General features: G+C 39.3%; 1 protein-coding gene across 1 annotated transcript in view; it reads right to left on the bottom strand.

The window, feature by feature from the left end:
- COLEC12 (collectin subfamily member 12) overlaps positions 1 to 25305 on the bottom strand; it is a 128368-nt gene that overhangs the window by 20674 nt on the left and 82389 nt on the right. The window contains exon 3 of the mRNA XM_073331434.1: positions 2909 to 3031. Coding sequence (XP_073187535.1) covers positions 2909 to 3031 — 123 coding nt within the window. The remainder of the gene's footprint in view (positions 1 to 2908; positions 3032 to 25305) is intronic.

Genomic DNA, 25305 nt, shown 5'->3' on the forward strand with positions numbered 1-25305 from the left:
TACTATCACCATACAAAGGAGAAGCTGAACTCTGAGGTAGAGGGGACTGTTGTAAAAATGTATTTCACTTTTCTTTAGTGTCCAAGATTTAAGGCCTAACTCCTTAGAAACAAACAAAAGTATCCTAACAGTTCATTTGGGGATCAAATATAATAATTTTTTCTCATAAACTGGTATTTCTTCTGATTTGCAGTGATCAGAAAGGTGTATGTAAAAAGCCAGCTTACTAGTGCACAGGATGCAAGTGTGAGGACAAAAGGACAAAATCATCCCCAGTGTAAGTCCATTCACTTCAGTGGAATTACTCAAGAGATAAATTTGACTCAAGAAGTCAGTGTCTTCTGAAATGCAATGGAACAGACAGAACTGTAAGAAACATGCCCTGATGTTCAACCTTCACAATGAAAACAAATATGGGTGACAGGAGAGATGTGGAGAGTAGAGAAACAGGAAGTTGAGGAGAGTGCTGGACTGAGAATGGACTCTGGGCCAATACCATGCTTCCCTCCCCTGAAATTGGGTTTGGTGGGCCCCCAAGTATGATGAATGAATGAGATGTGCATCTTCGCACAAACTCCAGCTTTTTTTCCTTGTGGCAATGGGCTAAGAAATTCCTCTCAGTGATGCCAATGAAAAATCCCAGTGAGTATTACTGAGTTGTAAAGAAGACAAAATGGTTGTAATCATACATGGAAGTGCATAATGGAATGTAGCGAGGAAGCAGAAAGAGTGAGGAAGGCCTTGAGGAGTGTAAGAAAACCAGAACTGGAGGCATGTGGAGAGAGAAGCCTGAAAATGTAGGGTTAGAAAGAGCGAGAGACATTTAGGTGAGGGTCGCCTTGTTTGCTTATTCCCATTCAGAGGTTTCATGAAGGAACAAATAAATTGCCATAGGTCAGTTCAGACGCCTTATAGAGATAGACTCAAGGAGCTCTATCTATTTAGCTTAACAAAGACAAGGCTAAGGGGTGAACTTGATCACAGTTTATAAGCCCCTATATGAGAAACAAATATTTGATAATGAGCTCTTCAGTCGAGCAGACAAAGGTATAACAAGATCTGATGGCTGGAAGTTGAAGCTAGACAAATTCAGGCTAGAAATAAGATATATAATATAAAACTGTGAGGGCAATGAACCATTGGAACAACTTCCAAGTGGTGGATTGGGTGTTTTTTTAAAAGAGATGCTGTAGTTCAAAAGGAAACATTTTGGGGGAGTTCTATGGCCTGAGTTATAGAGGAAGTCAGACTGGATGATCACAATGGTCTCTTCTGGCCTTGGAATCCATGAATCAAAGTCCAGCTGGTAGGCTATCTCTGACAGTAAGCAGCATCAGATTCTTCAAATGAATATGCAAGATCCCGGAAAAGACAGTTATGCAGTAACATGCCTAATGTGGAAGCTTCTTCTGAGTCCCAGGCAGTTAGTGGCTGGCTTAACATGGAGGACTGATAGCCCATGTAAGAGCCAGATCCTCAGCTGCTGTAAATTGATCTATGCCCACTTAACCTGCTAAGGGTCTGGCTCTGTTTTTATCAAGCTAATATAACTGGGGATCTTCTTATCCCTACAAGTAACTAATCATCATTGAATCCTAGTAAGTTTTTTGTTCCAATATCTTGTAGCAATGAGTTCCATGGGTTACTTATAAGTTGTGCAAAAAATGTGTTTTGTTGTAAATATGTTTAATTTATTACGTTCCCTCTTGTTATTGTATTACACTAAAGGGTAAATGGGAGCACCTTTCATTTATATTCATAGTTCAATACACCAACATCGTGTCTTCTCTTATGAAATCTTCTCTCTAACCAGTTCTGATCATTTTAATTTTTCCCATATAGAAGTCCTTCCAAGCCTCTAAACTGTGTTTGCTGCCTTTCTCTGTCCCTTTCCTATTTCTTCTATTTCCTTTTTGAGGTGATGTGAACAAAGCACAGAATCAAAGGGAGGGGGAACCATCAGTGTATATAGTAGTCCCATTGTAATATTTTCAGCATTATTTTTCCCTTTTCTTAATACAGCCAAGCTTTTAACTGGCTTTTTTCCCTAACCAATACTGCACAGCGAGCAGATGTTTGCATTGATCTGTCAGGAATGATGCCTGTATTATTTTGTGGTGATAGCTGATTTGAATAACAATATGTATGACAGGTTTCAGAGTAGCAGCCATGTTAGTCTGTATCCGTAAAAAGAAAAAGGAGTACCTGTAGCACCTTAGAGACTAACAAATTTATTAGAGCATAAGCTTTATGTATGAGAAGATCAAACTGTTCTTTTCAATGTGCATTACTTTTACTCATATATAATTTTCTCAGGCAAAACATTGTTTAGCATTGTTTGATTCTTTGGAATTTCCTCAGTCTTCAGAATATTTTTTAGAATTGGCTTAAACACTGATGAATAAGCAATTTATCAGGTTTGGCACTACCCTGTTTATCCCCGCTTCCAGATCATTAAGAACAATATTCATTATACTTTTGAACTCCTCAGATAAAAAGTATTAATACATTAAGTGACACCATTCCTGGCCCCTCCTTTACACAAGATGAACTCTAGGGGTGGATTCTGGTACTTGTGTGGAGCCTTACTGAAGTCCTTGGCTCTCCAAATTAATATGCTTCCATATTGAAAACTGGTAAGTTAATTATACATTTTATTTTAAATCTCCACAAATGTCTAATCTAATGTCAAAGCTTTATAGCTGTTTGAAAGAGAAACTTCAAAGTTTGTCTAATGTAGACTATGCCAAACATACAATGAATCATGTTAACAGAAGTTTAATTCTGCAATAATCTCATAACTGAAAATAAAATAAATCCATTCTCCTCTCTATCTCTTTCTAATACTTGGAGCTCTTGCTTGGATTCCTGTTTGAAAGTGAAACACTGTGACAGATATGGTACATACCTTTGTATCCCAGAATCGCTACTGTTATTGTTAGTAAGGCACACAAAATATATAGTAATATGATGGAGAACTTCAGTGCCCAGTTATTTTTACATTTGGTACATTGAGTCCCCTCCTGAATACCTGCAAAAGAAGATGGGACTTTAAAATCAGGTCAAAGAGTAAGCTTTTATTGTGGTTTCTTTGTCTAAATCACATACACATATAATAATTGTACACATACTTGTCTACACTGCAAGTGATAGCTAACATTCCATGGACTCCGGGCTCACTATAGCCTCACTTTAGTGATATGCTCCTTTTAAGGTTTCAGATGAGTAATAACTGGATTAAATTTAACTGGAAAATCAAATGTGGCTTTATTTGAAAAAAAAAAAAAACCAACCACTATTATCATGAGTCTGGTAGTGAGACTAGGTTGCAATTAAGCCAAAAATTTATGGCAATATTCTCTGTCTAGATCCTGATGGTATAATTCAGTTTTAACATTCAACTTCCCTGCACTGTTAGCAGTGGGTGACATTCACACACAGAAAAAGTAGAACTGAAATTAAGTACTACTCTGAATGTCTGAAAGGAGACTTTTGCACTATTTTGCAACTTTTATATTGACACATGGACTTAGAAGATAAATATTAGCACTTCTTTTTATTTTCACTGTGTAAAATAATGTTAATGAGATTTAGGGCTTGTCTATAGAAGCATAGTTATACTGGTATATCTCCCTGTGTGGACACCAGCAGGAGTTATATCAGTATAATTATGCTACTCATACCATTTCCCCACATAAGTGAGTTCTAAAAAAGAGAGACTAGGGAAAGGAATCTCCAGTTATGAGAGAAAATGAACCATTAATATTTGGTATTTGAGCTTTTTACAGAAGATATGAATGTCGGCCTGTTGTGAGACTCTTCTGTCAATGATCACAGGTTATAGCACATATATAAGCATTGAAAGCTTTCATTAGATTATCAGTAATTGCAGGGGAAACAGGGACATATAAAAACATTAGAATGTGAAGACCATGTTGGAATGAATGGACCAGGTTGAGCCCTCATTAGGCAAGCATGAATATAGCCCCCTGCGTCTATTAAAAATGAACTTCCTTGACCTTTTACCCTATTTATTTACTACTAATGGAGTCACAAAGGAGAGCGCTTTAGTAGGTTGGGTGTACCAAATTACTGATCTAATGAAAACTTGCTCAGAAACTTTTTATGAGTAAATTATATTTCCCCTGGGGATCAACCCACCAGCTGATTTTACTTTTCTCCAACTTGTGACCTTCTGCACAGTGCTGTTCTTCAGGGAAATGCACAGGCAGCTTCAGCTGTGTTTATTGAGGACTGATGACAGAAATAGCAAGTTAAGTCAACTCTTGTTATCTCAAAGAGTAACAGGTTCTCGTGGTTTTCTTAAACCTAAAGTGCTTTAAAAAGGGATTTTCATACAGAGGCAAATTCAAGAAGAGAGATTTATACATAAAGTAAGTTTATTTGATGAGTTATTTTCTCAGTCCCCTTTGCTAGTGTTATTTCATATGTCAGGCTTGTATAACACTGAAATGAACACTTCACAGGCCAGCTCCTTCTTACACATTATGATTATGTGGCGAAGTCACACCATAATCTCATTGTTGTGACATCACATTTTGTTACAACCGGATGGATGTGATGTCATGGATTCAAAATTATGAAGTCACTGTAGGACATAGAAGAGAAGCTCAGTTGGGAAAGATCAATTCCTTTTTCAGATAGAGATACAAACCTCTCAGTAAATTGATACATGTAGCAAAAAACGGTGGGAAAACAAGTTAATGCATTTATGTTCTAAATCTAGGTTTGTTAGCATAAGCCATTTGGCCAGAAGCTCCAGAGGGGAAAGGGCTCTCTGCTCCCCGTATTGGTGAAAAGAGAGCTTCATTTGCATAGGCTATCTACCCACAATCCTGCTGGTGACACTTGCGGAGTCACCATAACTAGACACGAACTTGGATTTTGGGGGCAATGGGCTCCCAGAGCAGCTTGGAGAGGGGAAGAGGATTTTATCTTATGACAAAGAACTGGTTTCCAAGCAGCTAGGACTCTACTCAAGGGTTTTAAGTGTGGTTGGCTCCCCTTCCTGGCTTGTACAGGGTCTTGAAGTATTTGTGAGAGGGAGTTGTTCTGCCTGTTAACGGTCCCTAGAGAGGGAACACAGTTTTCTGGGCGGGGGCTTGGGCCAGTTTACTTATTTGTCAAGAAGATCCCCAAATATATTGAACACAGATCTTCTTGCTGTCAGTAACGGCTTGGAGGGAGGGTTACTTTAGGTGCAGTGGAGTGCATGGTGCTTTTCAGACAAGTTTGAAAACAAAATCCCTCCTCTGAGAGGTATATAATTTAGGACCTACTTTTGTAAGTTTCTGTATGCTCTAATTATCCATGGAAATTAATGGGAGTTCAGGGCACTCAGCACATCACAGGATTGGCCTCTACCTTATACAGGTAACAGAAATTAAAGTTAATGAGAGCAGGATCAAGCCATAATATGAAAGGGCAACAGACCACAGAGGTACAACACAGAGAAGGAGGCAGAAAAAAAATGCATGTTTGATATCAGCTTCATGTTGGAAATTTGTTTGTATTAAAGTCTCACATTAAAGTTACTCATTTTCAGCTTATGATCTGTTTGCTGACACTGTACTTAATTTGATTCCCTGTGCAATGTAACAGGCTGCAACTCTCACTGATGCCCCTGAATTTAATACTGTTCATCATCTAGCACCATATATGTACTCGTATTTCGCAAGCCACCTGCTTCCTTCTCTTGGTTTTCTCTCCCTATGTATGGTCCAATTAAACAACACTTGTGCTTTATGGATCTTTCAGTTTCAGTGTATTTCAAATGGACATAAAAATGGCACCTGAACGTGAGACACTTCCATTTTTTTAACAATCCACTACTGTCAGTATTGAGATGACACACACACACACTACATAATAATAATAATGATAAACACCCATTTTTTCATGATTTGTGTGTAGAAAAACAAACATCTTCTGTATTTTCCACTGCATGCATCCGATGAAGTGAGCTGTAGCTCACGAAAGCTCATGCTCAAATAAATTGGTTAGTCTCTAAGGTGCCACAAGTCCTCCTTTTCTTTTTACACACACTACAGCAGCCACACTTTAAAAATTATATTGTAATCTAATCTACCCCAAGATCTAATGTGCACAAGTGCTGGAGCAGAAAATCAGGTAGTTGTAAGTGGGTCCCTCGCCCCCCCCACAACTTTGGAGACTCTAGCACAGATAGCTATATCAATTTAACCTCTTCTGGGCTGTGGTATTTGTCTTATGTCAGGAATACATGGTGTCATAAATATAAAGGGAAGGCTAACCACCTTTAAATCCCTCCTGGCCAGAGGAAAAAACCCTTTCACCTGTAAAGGGTTAAGAAGCTAGGATAACCTCACTGGCACCTGACCAAAATGACCAATGAGGAGACAAGATACTTTCAAAAGCTGGGAAGAGAGAGAACATCAAAGGGTCTGTGTCTGTCTGGGTGAGGCTTTTGCAGGGGACAGAACAGGAATGGAGTCTTAGAACTTAGCAAGTAATCTAGCTAGATATGCGTTAGATTATGATTTCTTTAAATGGCTGAGAAAATAAGTTGTGCTGAATAGAATGAATATTCCTGTCTGTGTGTCTTTTTGTAACCTAAGGTTTTGCCTAGAGGGATTCTCTATGTTTTGAATCTAATTACTCTGTAAGGTATTTACCATCCTGATCTTACAGAGGTGATCCTTTTCTTTTTACTGTTTCTTCTATTAAAATGTTTCTTTTCAAGAACTGAATGCTTTTTTTCATTGTTCTAAGATCCAAATGCTTGGGTCTGTGGTCACCTATGCAAATTAGTGAGGATTTTTACCAAACCTTCCCCAAGAAGTAGGGTGCAAGGGTTGGGAGGATTTTTTGGGGGAAACACGTTTCCAAACAACGCTTTCTCAGGAACCCAGAGAAACATTTGGTGGCGGCATTGGAAAACCAAGGGCAAAGGATAAAATAGTTTGTACCTTGTGGAAGTTTTAACCTAAGCTGGTAAAAGTAAGCTTAGGAAGTTTTCATGGAGGTCCCCACATTTGTACCCTAGAGTTCAAAGTGGGGAAGGAACCTTGACACATGGATATTCATTTTGTTCCTGATAGTGGCTGGCCTTCTGATTAACTAATTAAATAGAGAGGACTACTAAAGATGACAAAAACCTGGATCTGTCTCAAATGAGAGAATAGGTACTGAACTATTTCCAGTATCTCTGGCGGAGCTTGAACAATTTCGGTTCACTTTGCTTAAAGTCCACCCAAAGTTGGTTGATCTGGTACATAAGAGGCACTTGTGAACATGGTCTCATTAAGGTTGTCTTGTGGTTTGTTAAGGTCCTTTCCTTTATAAAGGAAACAGCCATATTAGTCTGTCAGACTAACAAGAGGCAACATGGGGAAGGATTTAGAGTGAGCGTAGGGTATATGTAAAAAACTGCAACATAAAGTAGGTACCTTCTCTCAACCTTTATCATGGGAGCACAGAGTCATGGCTTGAAGTCCATATTCGATCTTTAACAGGAAAAACTTCCACTTGAGTTAATGGCATTTTGGCTATTTGGAGCCCTGAGTATAAAGACTACGAGATTTGGCTTATAGTGAATCACTGTTATCTGGCTAGGTTTGTAACATCTCATTTGGAGATCTTTTAATTAACTCAGTGGAACCAGTGTAGGACATTTTCCTACAAAGGGAACATATGTAAATCACACAGAACTGGGCTTAGCTTGAATCAGATCTTTGTTGTTCCCAACACAACATATTCCACTATGCATTCTGTACACATGGTTTTAATGATGATGTGCTCCCAGACATTTGTCACTAGCTTTGCATACCCAAAAGTCAGGGTCACTTCCGGATGATGAGCATTGCTCACTGCTGACTTTATCAACATTTAATAAATATCAGATGTGACATGCTGTGCCTTGACACACTTTTCTTTTTCCCCGACTTATTATAATACAAGCTTTGTTTTTTTCTATTCACTGTTGGGAAGACATCTGGCCAAACAGACAGCAAATCAGTACAAAGGAATCCTGCTGGCTCATATGTTTTGGGTACCCCCATCTCTGTGAACCAAGATCGTCACAATAAACATGCAAGTGAGACATCCCCCTGTTACCAGCCTTTGTAGTATTTATTTTTACAGCATTACATTCTAGTGACTGGGAACTTTGTTTTCCCGCAGGGGGTATCCATCTGCAGACTCCTTTTGTGCTACAGATAAGGCATGGGTTTTTTTTAATTACAGAAGGCTAAACGCATATTCCCTTTGCCAGTCCGCAAATAGCTTATCGAAAGCCAGAAGCCTCAAACATATTCTGTTTCAAGGACCACAGTTTCGAATGTTTGAGTATAACATGTATACTGTACAGATTTTCCTGCCAAATACTTCTTTTGGAATATTTTCCACTGAGCTCTCTTCTTGGCTCTTGCTTCAGAAACTTAGGTGGCCTCATAAAATCTGTGCTATAATGTAGAGTTGTGATGAAAACCCAAAATTCCCTACATAACCATGACAAAAAAGCATTGGTAAGATAACTGAAATATTGGAAGAATGTAGTGCAGGAAGCCAAAATCAATGCACTATTTAGGAAAATTCCTTTCCAGTGTGATTCAATATTGATACAGCATCTCTTGTAGCATGCAAGGAAGGCTTCAAGTGTAGTTTATATGCACCTTTATAAAACATTATCTAGAATCATGGATAACTAGAGTCATGAACCTAAATCCTTATTTAGTCTAATTTTAAAGAGGCTCAGTATAAGCAATTCCCACAGAATAAACATTGAGAAGTAGATTTTAAAATATATTTAGTTGCCAAAAGAGGCAGATAGGCACCTAGTGGGATTGTTGAAAGCACCTAAATGTCTGACTTCCTAATGCCAAGGGGAGTTAGATGCCTCAGTGCTTTTGAAAATCCCACGAGACATCTATCTGCACATTTAGATGTCTAAATACATTTAATAACATGATCCTAAGTAACTAAAATCAGGGACCCAAGTTTGAAAATTTTAGCTGGTGTAACTGACAAGTAAAATCATGATGCTTTAGCTTTAAAGACTGATAAATCTTGATAAATACCTTTAAGCATTAGGAAGGTGGTCTTACATCAACGGGGCATAAAGAGGCAATTTTCAGACTTTGGATCTTACATTTAGGCATCCAGATATGCATTTGGGTGTTTGTATTGACATCTCAGGACATCTAAAATAAGTATCTGACTGCCTGAGTGACAATTTGAGCACTAAAGGGGAAAGATTAGGTGCTCAGACATGAAAACTGGGCTCAAAATATTTAATATTTGGATCTGCTGGAGTATTAAGGGAACAAAGGGCATATTGCATTACTATGTTCTATGCTCAGCTTACCAATGTTAACCTTCAATAAAGCTTGGAGATCGTAGAATCCAGCCAACCACAAAGTTTTAGCTGAGATTTGCAACTTTTTCCTTCATGTGGTTTTTACATGTTATTAACCTACTGCTTCATGGTATGAATCCATATAATCCCAAGTGAATAGTTAGGTTATAAATAGCAAAACTGATGATTCAGATAAATTCTGATAGTTAACATATCTTAGAAAGCAAAAAGTCTGTAAAACATTTTAATCACTGATTTTCTAAAGTTTACAAATTACAAAAATAGGCTGATTTTTGTTGACTTTTTCAGGAACATCCACTTTGTTATTTTAGAAGTTGATTCTGCATCATAAAGGCTACAGTGGGCATTGAGGGTGCTCAGCAATCACAGGATAAGGCCCTTAGACTATGGTTATTAAGTACTCTAATTTATTAAGTACTCTAAGGGCCAGATTCTGCCACTCTTACTCAAGCTGAGTAGTACCTTACTCCACAATTCTTTGATTCCTTAGGGCTCCTCAGAGAGTAAAATACTGCTCAGAGAGAATAAGGTTGGCAAAATCTGGTTGTCCCTTAGTTTATATATTAAACACACAAAACCTATTGTTAAAAGAACATATGGTTGCAAAGTCAAAAGTTAGGTAATGCCAGAATTAAAGTTGCCTGTACAATGCATTCCCAGCATCCTCACCCAACAAATCCCAGCTTCCATTCTCACCCCTCGCTCCTGGTCTCCTTGCCTGCTGGTCCCAGTCTCTTTGCCCAGCCAGTCCCAGTCTCTCTCTCTGCACCTGCCTCTAGTGCTGGTCTCACAAGATTCCTTCTCCCAGTCTATTTCTTTCACTCTCCACTGGTCTGGCCTTTGAATCAGATAGATTCCTGCTCCATGCTGCCTAGGTATCAGCAAGGAGGTCATTGAGAGCACAAGTGAGACGACTCCCTGCTTTCAGTTCCTGTGCCCAGGCTCACACCAACCCAGAATAGCTTGGAGCAGCTGTTACAGGGAAAGTCCAGCTTCACACCTCTAGCTCTGGGCTGGGGCATGCTCAGTTGCTGTGTGAGGATGATGCATACACAGTCTGGTCAGAACTTGGAGCTGTGAGAGTCTTGAGCATGCTCAGTGAGGACAATCTTTGGAGATTTTAGCTGCTAAAATAGAAGTCTCTATTGAGCATGTTCAGACTCTGATTTTTCAAATTCTTATTACATGGCCAGATTTGCATGGTGATAGTAAAAAGCACATTCCTGACACAAAGGCCACCCTGCTGCCAAATTTTGAGTTCTTGCTCCAAAGCATGGAAAAAGACACCAGAATGTTTTAACATGTACAAAACAATGTATTTTCCCCTAGCCTTGTTCTTAGAAATAGCTGAACCATTTTGGCTGAAGTTTTCCAAATATATTCAGCCAGGAGCAGACACCTGGCATGGAAAATTTCAGCCCAAATGGTTAAAGTTTGGCAAAATTATAAGTAACTGAAAATAAGGCTTTATAATGGGAAGCATTAGACAACCCTAATAATAGGCAGCACTATCTGACCCGCCTACCACACTACTGAAGTTACATGAGAATCTCAGGTTTCTTTAAAAAAACAAGTTTCTAGCTGAACTGGTTGCAGAGAAAAGCTTTAAAATGTGAATTACAAAAGCTCAAAACCAGAAGGCAAATAAAAGAACCCAGCATTTATTATTGTTTTAAATGTAATGATTTTTAAACCAGTCTTATGACTGGGGGGGGCTGAACCCTAATTTTTGAATACTTGGGGTTGGCAATACTGGAGATGTTTAATATCGTCAACTTCCATTGAGGTTAATGGGAATTGAAGGCACTTAGCACAGCTGATGAACCACTAAGGCTGTCAAAGGCATCCAACAGAATCCCAATTGGATTTGGGAGCCAAACTCACTTAGGCTATGTCTACACTTATCAGGGATCGACGCTGCTGTGATCGATGCAGCGGGGGTCGATTTAGCGGGTCTAGTGAAGACCCGCTAAATCGACCGCAGTGAGCTCTCCAGTCAACTCTGGTACTTCACCGGAATGAGAGAATTAAGGTAAGTCAATGGGAAAGTGTTTCCCGTCGACGCAAAGCAGTGTTAGACACCGGAGTAAGTCAACCTAAGCTACATCACTCCAGCTACGTGACTAACTTAGGTTGACTTACTGCAGTAGTGTAGACAAGGCCTTAGACAAGTGGTTCCCAAACTTGTTCCACCAGTGCTGCTTCCAGCAGCTCCCATTGGCCTGAAGCAGTGAACCGCAGCCAGTGGGAGCCGTGATCGGCTGAATCTGCAGATGCGTCAGGTAAACAAACCGGCCTGCCAGGGGCTTTCCCTGCACAAGCAGCGGAAGAAGTTTGGGAACCACTGCCTTAGACACCTTTGAAAATCCCAGCCTCAGTGTTTTGCTGGATCAGGCTCTAAATTCTGCACATGCGAAAAGTAGGGAAAATTCTTCACTGCAAGATCTATTCTGTCACATGTCGTGGTCCCTTTCCATGAATCCATTATCTCACTTCTAATAAATCCTAATAAAGGATCCCAAAGGGCTGGCTTTATTTTCTATGGAAAGCTCCCAGCATCAGAAATACTTTATTATGTGCAGTATATACAATCCCTTTCATTAAAGGAGGGAAGAGCCCTTATGATTCAGATTGACCATCATCTCGCACTTATTTATATAACCCAGCCAGCATTTTGGTTTTGGCTTTGTACTTGTTCATTGTAGAATACAGAATGAATTTTCAAGGTTCCTAATTATACACCTCAACAACCATAACCATTTAATTATATAGTATTACCAAACAATGTCCTGCAGTGATTAAACATTCAATATCTTAATTAAAAGGGTACAGAAAAGGCCCAGCCACAACACAGGCAAACCACTGAGTGTCTGAATGGTTTGTTACACAAATATTCTGAGGAGAGCTGTAGGACTGTCATAGTAAATTTTGAGGAAAATCATTATAGTGCAATGTCAAGCCATAGAAATGTGGTAAGATTATTAAACTCCCAGGGGACATGAGATCTTTTAAACCATTATATTAAAACAATGCATCTAGATCTAAGATCAATCCCGAGCAAACAAGCAGCAAATGAGGGTACTTTGAAATAATAGTTTTCAACGGGTGAGCTATCACTGCATTCAGTTAATGCAAATCAAGCAGATGATCACTGACTGCACTGCCCTGGAAGTAAGGAAATCCAATTAAACCGCTCACAAGAAAGAAAAACTAGAAAGAATTTAAACTTGTGTATGAATTAAGGAAGTGTACACTGACTCACAAGACAGCCAAAACACCAAGTAGCATTCCAGCTAAATGTTTTTTTCAAGCTGAGCCATATGTGTGCACACACGCACGCAGAGGAGATTTAGGCCAAATAACTGAAGAAAATTCTGAACAGTAAAATTTATCGGATTGTGCAACAGTCTCCTTCGAGAAGAAGTGGAGCTCCATTGTTTGAGTAAATTAAAACTCAATGAACAAAAACCTGGAAAATATATAGAAGGGAGCTGTCCTTCAGAGGCAGGGCATTTAGCCAGATGGCCTAATATGTCTTTTCTTTCCTTAAATCTGTTTAATTCTATGATGTTCAATTCTTAATCAAAGCAAGGAGCTTCATCTTGAGTGTTCCCAATGGAAGGTAGTTGCTAATTAATGTTGTATAATTTGAAGACCAATCAGTGTATCTGATCTTTGTCCCCTAATTTAACTTACCTTTTGTTTTTCCTTCAGTGTAATGTATTAGGCTTAATTTATATTAGTCTGAATTTTTATACTGTGGTATCGGAGTGATAGAGATTACAGTAATGGTACCTTGGTAGTTTTAAGGCAGAAGAAATAAGAAATGCATGCTGCACTGCTCTTGAGCTTCCTTTAAGAGACCAGAATAAAGAAGTACCATCATGGTCCCAGGAGAAGGTGTAAGGGTTCTTGGTTATGATGTTGAGCACCGATTATATTTGCATGGAGGTGGGGCTTATTGGGGAAATAGTGACATTGCTTAAAGGGGCAGATGAAATTCCCAGGACCTTTTCAATCAACCTTTGCATTACTATTTCCAGACTTTTTGAGTGCTTTACTTGGCAGCATAAATGTTCTTTTAACATAGATTTAAAAAAAATAGAAAAAATGAAAGCATGTGCCACTATTTTGTAAAGCACAGAGGAACACTCTCTCTCGCCCAATATCTACACACGATGAGGCTAGGGCTTCTTCTTTCACACATATTGTCATATTCCATAAGCCACATATATTACAACTAAAATTTCATTCAACTTTCTTATTCATTTATGTGCAAATCCAAAGGAGACTAACTGTTCAGTAGAAATGTCTGTAAAATTTCTATGTATGCACATGTGCAGTGCTCATGGAATGTTGACAGGTGATTAGTTTTATTGTATAACAATACCCAGTGTGCATCCATGAACTATGTTTTTAAACTCTTATAACTCAGAAGAACCAAAATGAATTTTCACCAGACCAGTGTAAGACACATGTATGCTCTTGGGAAGATATTTCTGACAAACTCCAAGCTTCCATCACTTGCCACTGCCATGCTACAGCTGTCTAAATAAGGTCCCAAAATAGTTTATAGCAGAAAAACTGCAGTGTCTCTTTTTTCCATGCTTGCAAACTGCAGAACCATCTTTACTGAAAATTTCAGATTGAACAAATGTGTGGAACATCCAGTTGAAAAAAATGAAATAATGAAAATGATTGGGTATCCTTAACTATAGGCTTCACAATATATGGTAATGGAAAACTGACTATACAGAATTGGAGTAAGTAAATCATGAGTTAACAGCTTCAAATGAATATATAGCTTTTATCCTGCTGCCACTGAAGTCAACAGCAAAATTTCCATTGACTTCATTGAAAGTAGGATTATCCATAATGTACAAAATACTTTTTTTTCCATATGAAAAGTCTAATGGAGGGCATTATTCAGGATTTAAAATGGAAGAGATGGAGGTTCTCCTGTTAATCTTGAATAAATAACAGCAAAATAGATCTCTTACTTGGAATGAGACCAAATGAATAAAATTATGCACAAAAATAATGAGGTGAATGAAGAAGACCAATTTGAGCATAACAGGACCTCATATAAGAACATGAATATGGAAAACACTTGGACTCTATAAACTATGCATCAATTTATCAGGCTATGGCTGTGGATGCGCATTGTCCAAATCCATTTCTGACTAGCCTTTCCCATGGTGTCACCAGTATGCTCCAGCTCCTAATAGTGCATGGTTGCATTTAATCACTGAATAGAAGAGGAAGATCTCTAGACACACTAGGTCAAATTCACCTTAGTGTGAGAGGTTACAAATCCATTGACTACAAATCCATTCCTAATCTCAACAAACTGCATGCCCACCTACAGAAAGAAGTTCAGCTCAGCTTTAAATATTGTTCTACTGAAAAAAGATCTGGTATTAACTTCTTAGCTCTCTCAGTTTCCTGGCAGACACACTTCTTTAGTATCCAATTACCTTGCTATAAAGACACACTTCTTTAGTATCCAATTACCTCAGCATGAGCTTCCCTCACCAGACCAGAGCCTGTTTCAGGCATTTTTGCCAATGCACAAGGGCTCTGTAAGGCAAGGAAGCCACAGTTTTGGATTAATGGACTTCTCTCTGCCTAGGACTAGCACTCCATAAGTTTGGGAATTATCTGCAATTGTGATTTTACCTCTTATTTTAAATTCCTTTATATTTTGGGGAGGTAATTTTCACGGCACTATATTTCATAAATTATTGTATGATGCTCCCAGCACACTGGCAGAACAGGGACTAATAGATACATTTCTTGTTTTTTCTCTTAATTAAGTTTTAGAAATAGGCAAATGCCGCATTCTACCTTTCTTTGCAAACAGATTATGAATCATGGAATTAAATCTGCTTGTCACATGTTAGGAACAAGAGAAAAAAGACATTTGATATGTGGAATGGTGTTCTGTGCAGTTTGTATTTACAGTCCAGGTAAGTAACCTATCGATAACAACATAAACCCTGTTGAAATAATATATTTACTATGTCCCTTATGCCAGTATCTTCAAATTTGTATGTAAAGGAATAAGTCTGTTAAGTAGATAAAAATCCTACTGCAAACTGGTCAACAAATTTGGTCAACAAATCTGCAAACCTGTTAAATGTGTGCACATCTGCCCAGCAACAATTTGTCACATATATACATAAGGAAAATTCATTGAACAGCCACCTAATTAAGCAATAAACACACTACAATAAAAATAAACCTTACTATAATATATGCTGGCTGTTAAGTGTGTTAAAAGAACATATAACCCTTACTTGATAGTTTGTGAAAGCTTGAAAAAATATTAATTGTGGGCTTTTTGAAATACCTTTTATCATGTGAAATGGCAAGGAAGGGAGAAATTGTATTTGTACTTTTGTAAAGAACATTACTGAAAATTTTGAAAAAAGGCAATGTTACAGACAAGACAAAATCTTTGCTCATGACTGGATGAAAGCAGTCATGTGATAAGTCTGAAAATTATGTGTGCTTACTTGGAGGTGAATACTACTTGGAGCAAAGCAGGCAGAAACGTAGGTCACTGCACTAAGAAACTTAGGATCCCAATTCTGATCTGACTTATACAAATATAGCCTCACTGGTTCGACAGAGTTACCTCTGATTTATATGAATGCAAGTGAAATCACAATCAAGTCTTCACTCTTCACATTTTTTGTTTTAAAAAACTAATGCACAAGCACAGCAACCTGTTTCTAAAACAAACTAAATTGCCTTCATGTCTTCAAAATTCAGAGGCATTGAGTCCCCATTATGCTTTCATGCTCAGCAAAATTTCAGTTGAAAAATAATTTTGGTTTATTAGGAGTGCAAAAATTGTCGACAAATGTCTGTTTCCATGTAGTTCTATTTAACACAAAAAGTTTTTTGGCTGGTTGCTTGTATGTCAAGTTTCAGCTCAGAGTGAATCTTTCCATGGCTGAGGTATACACTCCTAAAAAGAAGTCTGGGAAATGCTGATAGACAATTAACTATAGCTAATGCCACACCATGAACCACACCATGAACGGCACAGCTTTCAATGTGATGTTGGAGTGTTCACATGTGTTTCATAAAATATGCATTTTGCTAAACATATTTCACAACTCACTCCCTCTGACGTGTGAGCATCTTATTCAAGCCTGCACAGGATGAAAATGGTTGAAGACCTAGGCAGAATACTTTCACAGCAGAGACTATTGTGTTTGTCTACTTTGCATGCTTTTCTTGTTCTTTACTAATGGCTTGAAGTGCAAGAAAAGACAATTTCCTGTACACTGGTTTAAATGCAGCATTGCTCGTTTGAATAACTTTTGTCTTGCATACTCTTAACAAAAATATGTTGAAATTCTTTTTAAAGGTGGACAGAGTCAGCTCATATAACTGCTGCTGTGATAGTATTTTTAACTGACAAGATCCAAGGTGTAGTTTCTATAACTGTATAAAACCAAGTAATTAGGATGCAGAGTTGCACAATTAAAAGTGTCACTTTGACATGGATGTAACCTTAAAATAGACACAGCCAATAGACTAAACCCTGAGCATCTCCAGTTGTTTTAATCTCTATCAGTTGGAAAATGTTCTGAAAGCTCTTGCATCATAGAATCAGAAGTGGCTATGGCCAGCTTATGTATAATGCTCTTACTTAAGACTAGGCTGGCCTTGTCTGAAGTAAGGGCTCCCTTTCTCTTCCCATCCCTATTTTCTCAAGATCTCTGTTTAAGTGAACAGTGTTTTTTCAGAACTGCCTCTTCCTAAGTATTTTTTCAGGGATGCAGTAGCAAATTTAGGGCAAAGTCTTGCTGCATAGGAGAAAGAAAGTAGAAGATAGAAGAGCAGTCATATTTTTAATAGCCATTTCATTTCTTACCTATTAAAAATACTGTATTTTATTGAGCAATGCTGTATTAAGGTCCAAAGCTCCATGGATGTGAGTGGCACAAATTGTCCCTCTTGCAACCCACTCAGCAGGGACACAAACTGTGCAAGACACACAAAGGGGGACAGGCCACAGCTTACCTCTCCACTGGCCCGGTGTGCAAGAGGAGAAATAGCTACACTCCTAAAGGGACATAGCACCCGGTGTGATCTGCATGCACACTGGCGACCTCCTGCTGGTATGATTTAGCACCACATCACCCCAGTATGGGGATGTGATTAAAGACAAAATAGAGCCCATAATTAGTACTGGAAAAGAATAATGACCACCACCCATTAGAGATTTGAAAGGGACTTCAAATAAAGGGGGTGAGTGTGGATCAATAGCCAGTACTCTCTCGTACCCTGAGACACTGTCTGAATGATTTTACTTACAAAGACCATAATAAAAATGTTTGTTCTAGGAACAAATAGGATGAATCAGAAGACATGAACTCCGGATATGAATGAAAAGCCTGTTTGTGTCTAGCACAATTGGAGATATTGTTTAGGAACAGTTCATCCATGTGAAACTATGACCCTGTAATACTGCCAAGGTCTGTGAGAGCTTTGGTGAGTAAGCTCTGGTTCTGCATGCTAATATTGCACAGTCAAGCAATCTTATCTGCTTTGTTTTCTCCAGGGAACATGTGCAAGCTGTAATGTGTAACACAGTTATTATGGGCCAGCTTCTCCCATTGTTTCTAATTGTTCTGGGCGCTTGAAAGAGGGCAAATTTAGAATTCTGAATTTCTGGGTGGCCCCTCTTCCTATAATGGGCCGAGCACCAAAGCCCCAGAATTGGATATCCCTGAATTATGGGGAAGTTTGTATTCAGATTCAGATCTCTAATCTGTGGCTTGGGCCCATCTCCAGAGCCTTCTTCAGAGCTGCTCACCACATTTTAAAAGGGAGATTTTGGCTATTTTGTTGGAGTGCTACTTATTTCTTGACAGGAATACAAAAATGGATGGAGGGGAAGAAAGAAAGTTCTGTGAATGAGCTGTCAGTATGGATTGGGGAAAGAGCATAGGAACAATTGAGCCCTAAATCATGCTTTCTGCAACTGCACAAAAATCAGTCAACAACATGCCCTGTAATGCCAGTGATTGTTAAAAGGCCCAGTAGAGAAAGCAGTGCCTTTGGATTACAGTACTAGATAGTAACTGATTCATTGTAATTTATCTTGGCACACATTCTCAGATCTGAAGTGACCTTTGGAAGATGCCAATCTGAAGTGAAATCTGATGCCAATCTGAAGTGAAATTTGGAAGATGCCAATTTCTTTACATGGACGTAGAAGATATTTACTGAGGAAATCTTGGTTAGATGGCATTTACTGAAACAAACAGTTCAATCAATTTGGTCTTTATAATCCGGTTCTGACCACAGTGGCTGTTGTGACCATGTTTCTTGGTCACAGAAATAGAAGTAAATGTTGCATTCTAGAACCATTTGCCCAATAAGCTATTTAACATTATACAAATCTAATAAGTGATATAACACATTAAAGAAGTGCTGAAATGCTGTATCATTTTCTGAAATATTGGACACCTATTCATGAAGGGAACAGTATGAAAATGTGTTCTACTGGGGACTCAGTGATGGCTTCCTTAGCCTTTCCATCTCGGTTCTCTCACAAAGCAACTTGTCCATTTTTTGACAGGGTAATTGGTAAAGTTGTCACTGCAGCTGCCTTTTATTGCCAACAAATGTGCGTCCCAGTGAGTTGTAGCTTTAATTCTTCATTATTCTAGTCTCAGGGGGAAAAAAATTACTCTGCTTTCAGCTGTAACTCTCGCCCATGCCAGGAAGGGAAAGTGAAATGTGCATTTTAGGATCTGCAATGTGGTTGTGACTCGGCTGCTTCTTCCTTCAAAAATGGCATAATCAATTTAGGGATTGTATGAAACACATACGCTTGAATGTGGCAGGTTCTGGAACACATCTGGACCCAGCCCAATTCTCATGGAGAAAAGCTCAAACAGATGATTGTTTTTAAAAATGTATAGTTTCCAAGATTTGTTGCAGACATGACATCATTTTTTCACCTTGCTCATCCAACAAAGAAGATGAGAAGAAAGAAGAAAAAAAGAGGAAACAAAGAAAAGAAAAATCTCTAGAATGTGGACAGATGAACCCTCTTTTGGACACAACTATGCTTCCTTCATTACCTCTGATGGCTGTTAACTGCTTATATGCCAGAGTAATATTGTGGATATCTTAGATTAACAGGTCATTTGCTGCATTTCCTAAGGATGCCTAAAATGCTGTAAAGAAAAGGATTAAGGGCTGTGTCTTTCAACTTATCTGTACAGTGCCTGGGAAAACTGAACAAAAGAAGAAAATCCTTTTGAATTCTCATTTGGTTTCAATGTTGGGATTCTGTGCCAAGTCCCAGTGGCTTGAATCTAAGAGTATTTTGGTTCATCAATACTACTTTCATATGGAAGCTGAGCCAACTTCTTTTCACAATTACTCTTGTGGATCCCCACAGAAGTGAATAGTACTGCTCCAATGTATCCGAGAGCAAAATTTGGCCTGTCAACTATTGCCGTTAGTGTTGTCTGACTGCTTGGTAAAACTTCTAGGAAAAGCACAAGCTGAAAGTGATTCTGTTTTGCTAAATCAAACTACCTCACACATTCTGTGTGGCCTGAAAAAACTAGCCGGTTTCAACAACTGGTAGTTGTTTATTTTGAGAGAAGATGAATGTTGGATTCTTTGCATTGTCTGCCTCTAAAAAAAATATAAATATTTGCTTTCTTTGATTTAGACTTTTAAAAAATATGTTCTTATATTTATTTAACTGGACTGGATTTGTTTATCAGCCATTACTGACTGAAATTCTGTTTTCTTACAAGACTATTATGCTAGATAGGTCAATAGCTGATGGGGTAACTTACGCTACAGGTTAAGTTAGTTTTTGGATGTGCATGCTCATCCCATTAACTTCCAATTCAAGCCAATGCACATGCACTCAAATTGGAAGGATTTGTCCCTAAATCTGCATTTGTGTGATCAAAGAAGCAGTTATGGACTCTGAAGTGAACACATCGTTGAGGGAGCATTTGTAATGTGGATTTTGAAGACATTTAATCTGAATATCACTATTAAAAATAAAGTATGGGTATTTTAAGTTTGCTCCCCTCTAAAACTCTTCAAATTTATCCTTAGTGTAACTCCACCACATAAATCAATGGAGTTATTTTTTCACAACTGATAGTGTCCTTGGTGCTGTACAGAATACGGAAGAGATGTGATCCTTGTCCCACGAGTGGTTTACCATTTAAGGCTCTAATCCTGCAACCAGATACATACTTCCCACTGGAAGCAGTCACAGGAGTAAGCATTGAACCCAGCAAGCAGTGTTTGAAGGATCAGGCTTCTGTAGTGCACACAGATACACCAAACAAAAGTCATAAGACTGTAGAGGGAATTTGCTTTCTTCACATGGAGTTTCTTTCTTATGTTAAATTCTGACCTCCATTACACCAGTGTAAATCCAGAGGAATGCCACTAATTTCACTGAAGTTACTCCAGATTTACATTGGTGTAGATGAGAGCAGAATTTGACTCAGTACATTTAAGATATTACTTGTCAATATAAACTTTAGAAGCCCTCTTCAGTAGCCCTGGTATCCTATTTTAAGGCGTTTCTTAGGTTTTTGCTCAGCAGGGTCAGTTTCAGAACAAAAATAATGTTCAAAATGGTTTCATATTTTCTTACAGCCAAATCCAATAGTTCTTATTCGCTCCCTGTCCAAGCAAAACTCCCACTGATGTCCGTTGGAGTTTTGCCTGAATCAAAAGTAAGCATGGTAGGATCTGGCCCTCCAAGAGCAAGGGAATCAAACACTAATGAGATCATGTTGACAACCACTTCTCAGGGGAGGAAGACATTGACATGACTTGTTTGAGGAATTTGTATAAAAGGGGTGAGGTCATCATAATTTGTTTTTAAAAGTTAAATAAATGCAAAATTGAGTCTCAGATTGCTCACTGTGCCCATTTGTGATGTCTCCTTTAGACTAAGGTTTCAAAAGTCTCTTCCTTTTCAAAAGTCTCTTCACATTCCCGCTGTACTTGAGAAAAATACCCACAGACAGTTCCTACTTAGGGTAAACAAGATGTAGACAATAAACAGAGCATTTAGAATGCTCTATAATTAACAACATTAATTAATCACACGTCTTTGTTACCATTTTCTTTTCTAAGAACTGCTTCTCTGAGGGTACTGAGAGACCACTACATAATGTGATCAAGGGCTGTGCAAACGTCGTACTCCTACCGCTCTACCAATAAACCTCAATCCTGACCTGCAGCTTCCCTGCTACTCCAATCCTGGGCCTCTCTTTGACAGAAATGGTAACTTTGCCAGTCTAAGGGGTAGTTCTAGGATGTGGAGAAATGAAGACAAAGCTGGGAGCAATAAGCTCTTTCTTACCAGACTCTGAATACTAATATGAGGAGGTAAAAATTGTGTAGGTCACAAGGATGCATTAACTCACTAGTCAATTAATTTCACTCCTATTCACGCTTTGGAATTACCTCTCTTTTCTTTTTCTTTGCCGAGAGTATGAGCCTTCTTAGATCTACTGGGAGCTCTTGGGGTCTCTTTGGCACTTTTCTAACAACAGCAGTCACTCATCTAAATCCTCCTTTATGGAGCTGAAAATGCACAAGGACATAGATATTACACACCACTTCTGTCTGGTATTCTTCATGCCTGTGGAGTCTGAATTCCAGAACAGATGAGAAACAAATTTATCCACCAGAGAGTTAAAGCTCTAGACAACATGGGACTAAAAATATCAGAAGTGTTTCCAGTAGAAATTTCCATATTGTTAATTTCCATCTTGTTTCAATATGGAAACTATATCAGCTATATATTTCCTGCTATCTTATGAATAAACTCTCATACTTTTAACTCTCACTAAATTTTATTGTTTCTTTCTTAAAACATCCCTAAAATGAGCTTTCTCTTTACATCCCTTCTACTAAAGTCCTGGTCATCTCTTATCTCAAATACTAAAACCTCCTCATCACTGGTCTCTTCATCTCTCCTCTGACCTTTCCAATGTATCTAAAGTATTGCAGCTAAGATAATCTTTCCTGCCCACTGTTCTCACTACATCACTTTTCTCAAGGGCCTTCACTGGTTTCCCCATTCCTCTGCATTAACCTAAGCTGCTCACCCCAATCTTCATAGCTCTTCATTATTACACCTATACATTTGATCTCTTTTCCACCTCCATATGTTCTTCCATTTCTTCTCTCCTAACTGCTCCCTTTTTCTCCTCCTACCTGTGACTTTGTACCTCCTTTCACTGAGAGCCTGATCCAAATCCCACTGAAGTCCATGGGAGCTGGATCAGCACTAAGGGCTAAATCCACAAAGGGATTTAGGCTTTGCAGAGCTCAGTGTTACAATGCCTAGCTTTTTAAGCACCCCCCACCCAGCAGAAGCCTCAGACCCAAGTTAGGTGTCCAGACTCCCTATAAAATGCATGGGGAGAGTTAGATGCCTAAGAATAGGATTTACTGAAGCCAGCTCACAGGGTCACCTAAAATAGCCAATAGGAAATACCAAGGAGAGGGGCAGGGCCTAAGCCTAGTCCCTCATAGATGGGTAGGCACCTAACTCTGGACCAGGGGAATGCGGCTATCTCTGATCGGGATTCACAGCCGTGAACCCTTTCCTGGAGTTAGGCACCTACGCCTGGTCAGCCCTTTCTTATGAGAAATCAGAGGGAAGGAAAAAAAAACTCTACCCCATTCTTGTCAATAGCCCAATGGTTAGGGAATACAAGTGGGAGCGGGGAGACCTGTTTTCAAATCCCTGCTTTGAAACCTAGATTTGAACATGAATCTCTCATGTCCCAGTGTGTGCCTTAGCCACCAGGCTGGAGTTTCATTCTCTCTCTGTGGCCCAATTAACAGTTGATTATTGTTACAGCATGGAACAGCTTCAACAGCACAGACCGAGAGAGCTCTGCCCCAGCATAGTTGGTAGTCTGGGGATTAGGGCACTCTCCTACGAGGGGAAGACGCAAGTTCAAGTCTCTACTCCAAAGCAGGTAGAGTCGGGATTTGAAAATAGGTCTCTGGAGTGAGCGCTGTAGTCCCATGGCTATTGGGTACACACCTACCCACCCCCAGCCTTGAAAATTCATGATCTGGCTGTCCCCAGCTGCCTTTCTGTGGTAGGAGTGCTCTGTAAAAGCAGCACTTTTATAGGCGGGCGAATGCCTAGTTTGAGAATCCTGACAGGGCTCAGGGGTGAGCTAGAATGGCTGAGCAGCCCACCAGCATCAGGACGGAAGTGGTTTTGCATATGATCGTCAATGGAAATGTAAGCACCTAGTGGACTTTGCTTGCAGAAACTTAAGTTCCCAGGGAATTTAGACACGTACAGGGTTGTGTGACAACTGAGGGGAGGGAAGGGTTTGAGGATCTCAGTGACGCCTAAATATTAGATTTCGGTGCCCAAAATGGCAGTTAGGCACCTAAATCCCTTTGAGGATTTAGGTCTAAACCCCCTTGGCTTAGAGTAGCTTCTCATTTCTTATGCACCAACCACTCTCCCTCATCTCCTTCAAACTCCACTGTGACGCTCTGTATCCCTAAGCAATACCCTGGAACCCCGTATTCACCACTGACATATGTAAGATATCATATGAAAAGTCATGATCTGCTGAAACCCATTGTTCGGTCCAAACGTGTACATTGTTAGTGTGTATCAAGTTATGAGATTTTGCTGTATGCTCATTACTGAAATATGTTGTAAGTTTGCTAATGGCATACAAAGAAAGCAAATCATTCACAGGAGGGTATTCAAGGACAGAGTGTACTCAACGACCATTAACAGGCAGGGAAGTTATAATCCAGGGTTTTACAATTCAAGGATAGTTGCACAAGCACCGGACTGCTTGACCCCATTGCACAAGACCACACCAGAGGGATTGCTCAACCTAGTGACTCAGGGAAGCCCTCCACGACATGCTGAGACAAGTCCCAGGCTGGAGGAGAGTTCCAGCCTGTGTATTGAAGATCTGTAACCTGCTTATACTATCTGCCAGGGTGAGACACTGCTTGAGTCAAATCCTGTTTAGTTCATATAACTTAAACTGCAAATTTATTTTATTTCTTAGGTAACCAACTTTGATCTCTATGCTCACTACTTACAATCACTTAAAATCCATCTTTCCGTAGTTAATAAACCTGTTTTATATTTTATCTAAAACAGTAAGTATTTTGCTTGAAGTGCTCGGGAACAAAAACTGGTGCATATCCTCTCCACATTGAGGGAAGGGTGGATGAGGTTATAAATGTACAATAGTTAGGCTTCTGACCAGGGCAGGATAGTACAGCTCAGGGGAGTGAAGTTGGGGAGCTGTGGGGAATTGGCTGGAGTCCCTCTATTGTTAGTTCATGAGTGGGTGGGAGAAGCATTCATGTAACTCAGCTGGGTGTGTCCCTGCCTGTGGATGTCTGTGTGAAAGCAGTACCTACCAGAGATTTGCAGCATGTCACACATCACAGGGTGAGAGGGAGCTCAGGTTATCAGGAAAGAGGTCTCAGGAGTACCCCAGTTTCAGGTAGCACCCAGAGACACCCGTCACACCTTCCTCCAAATTCATTTTCTTCTGGGCTGCCTTCCAGCTCCAGTGGTCATCCACCACATGGTGTCTGCCTACACACTACCTTTTCATTGAGTTGTATAATGTATTGTACCCATTCATGGCTTTAGACTGAAAGCTTTTCAGGCAGGGACTCTGCTACTTGTTTTGTGCCATTTGTACAGTGCCATGTACACCTACAGCACTATATAAATGTAATGCCATGCCTACACCAATTGCAAACTTGACAACCCAGGCTCTTGTTGCACCATAGAACCACATTTTTCAAAAGCAACATACAAAATAGAAGAAAAGCAAGACAAGTTAATCCAGCCATTTCCACGAAACATTGAGAGGAAGTTTGCTTCT

The sequence above is a fragment of the Lepidochelys kempii genome, chromosome 2 (assembly GCF_965140265.1).
Source record: "Lepidochelys kempii isolate rLepKem1 chromosome 2, rLepKem1.hap2, whole genome shotgun sequence".
NCBI lineage: Eukaryota > Metazoa > Chordata > Testudines > Cheloniidae > Lepidochelys > Lepidochelys kempii.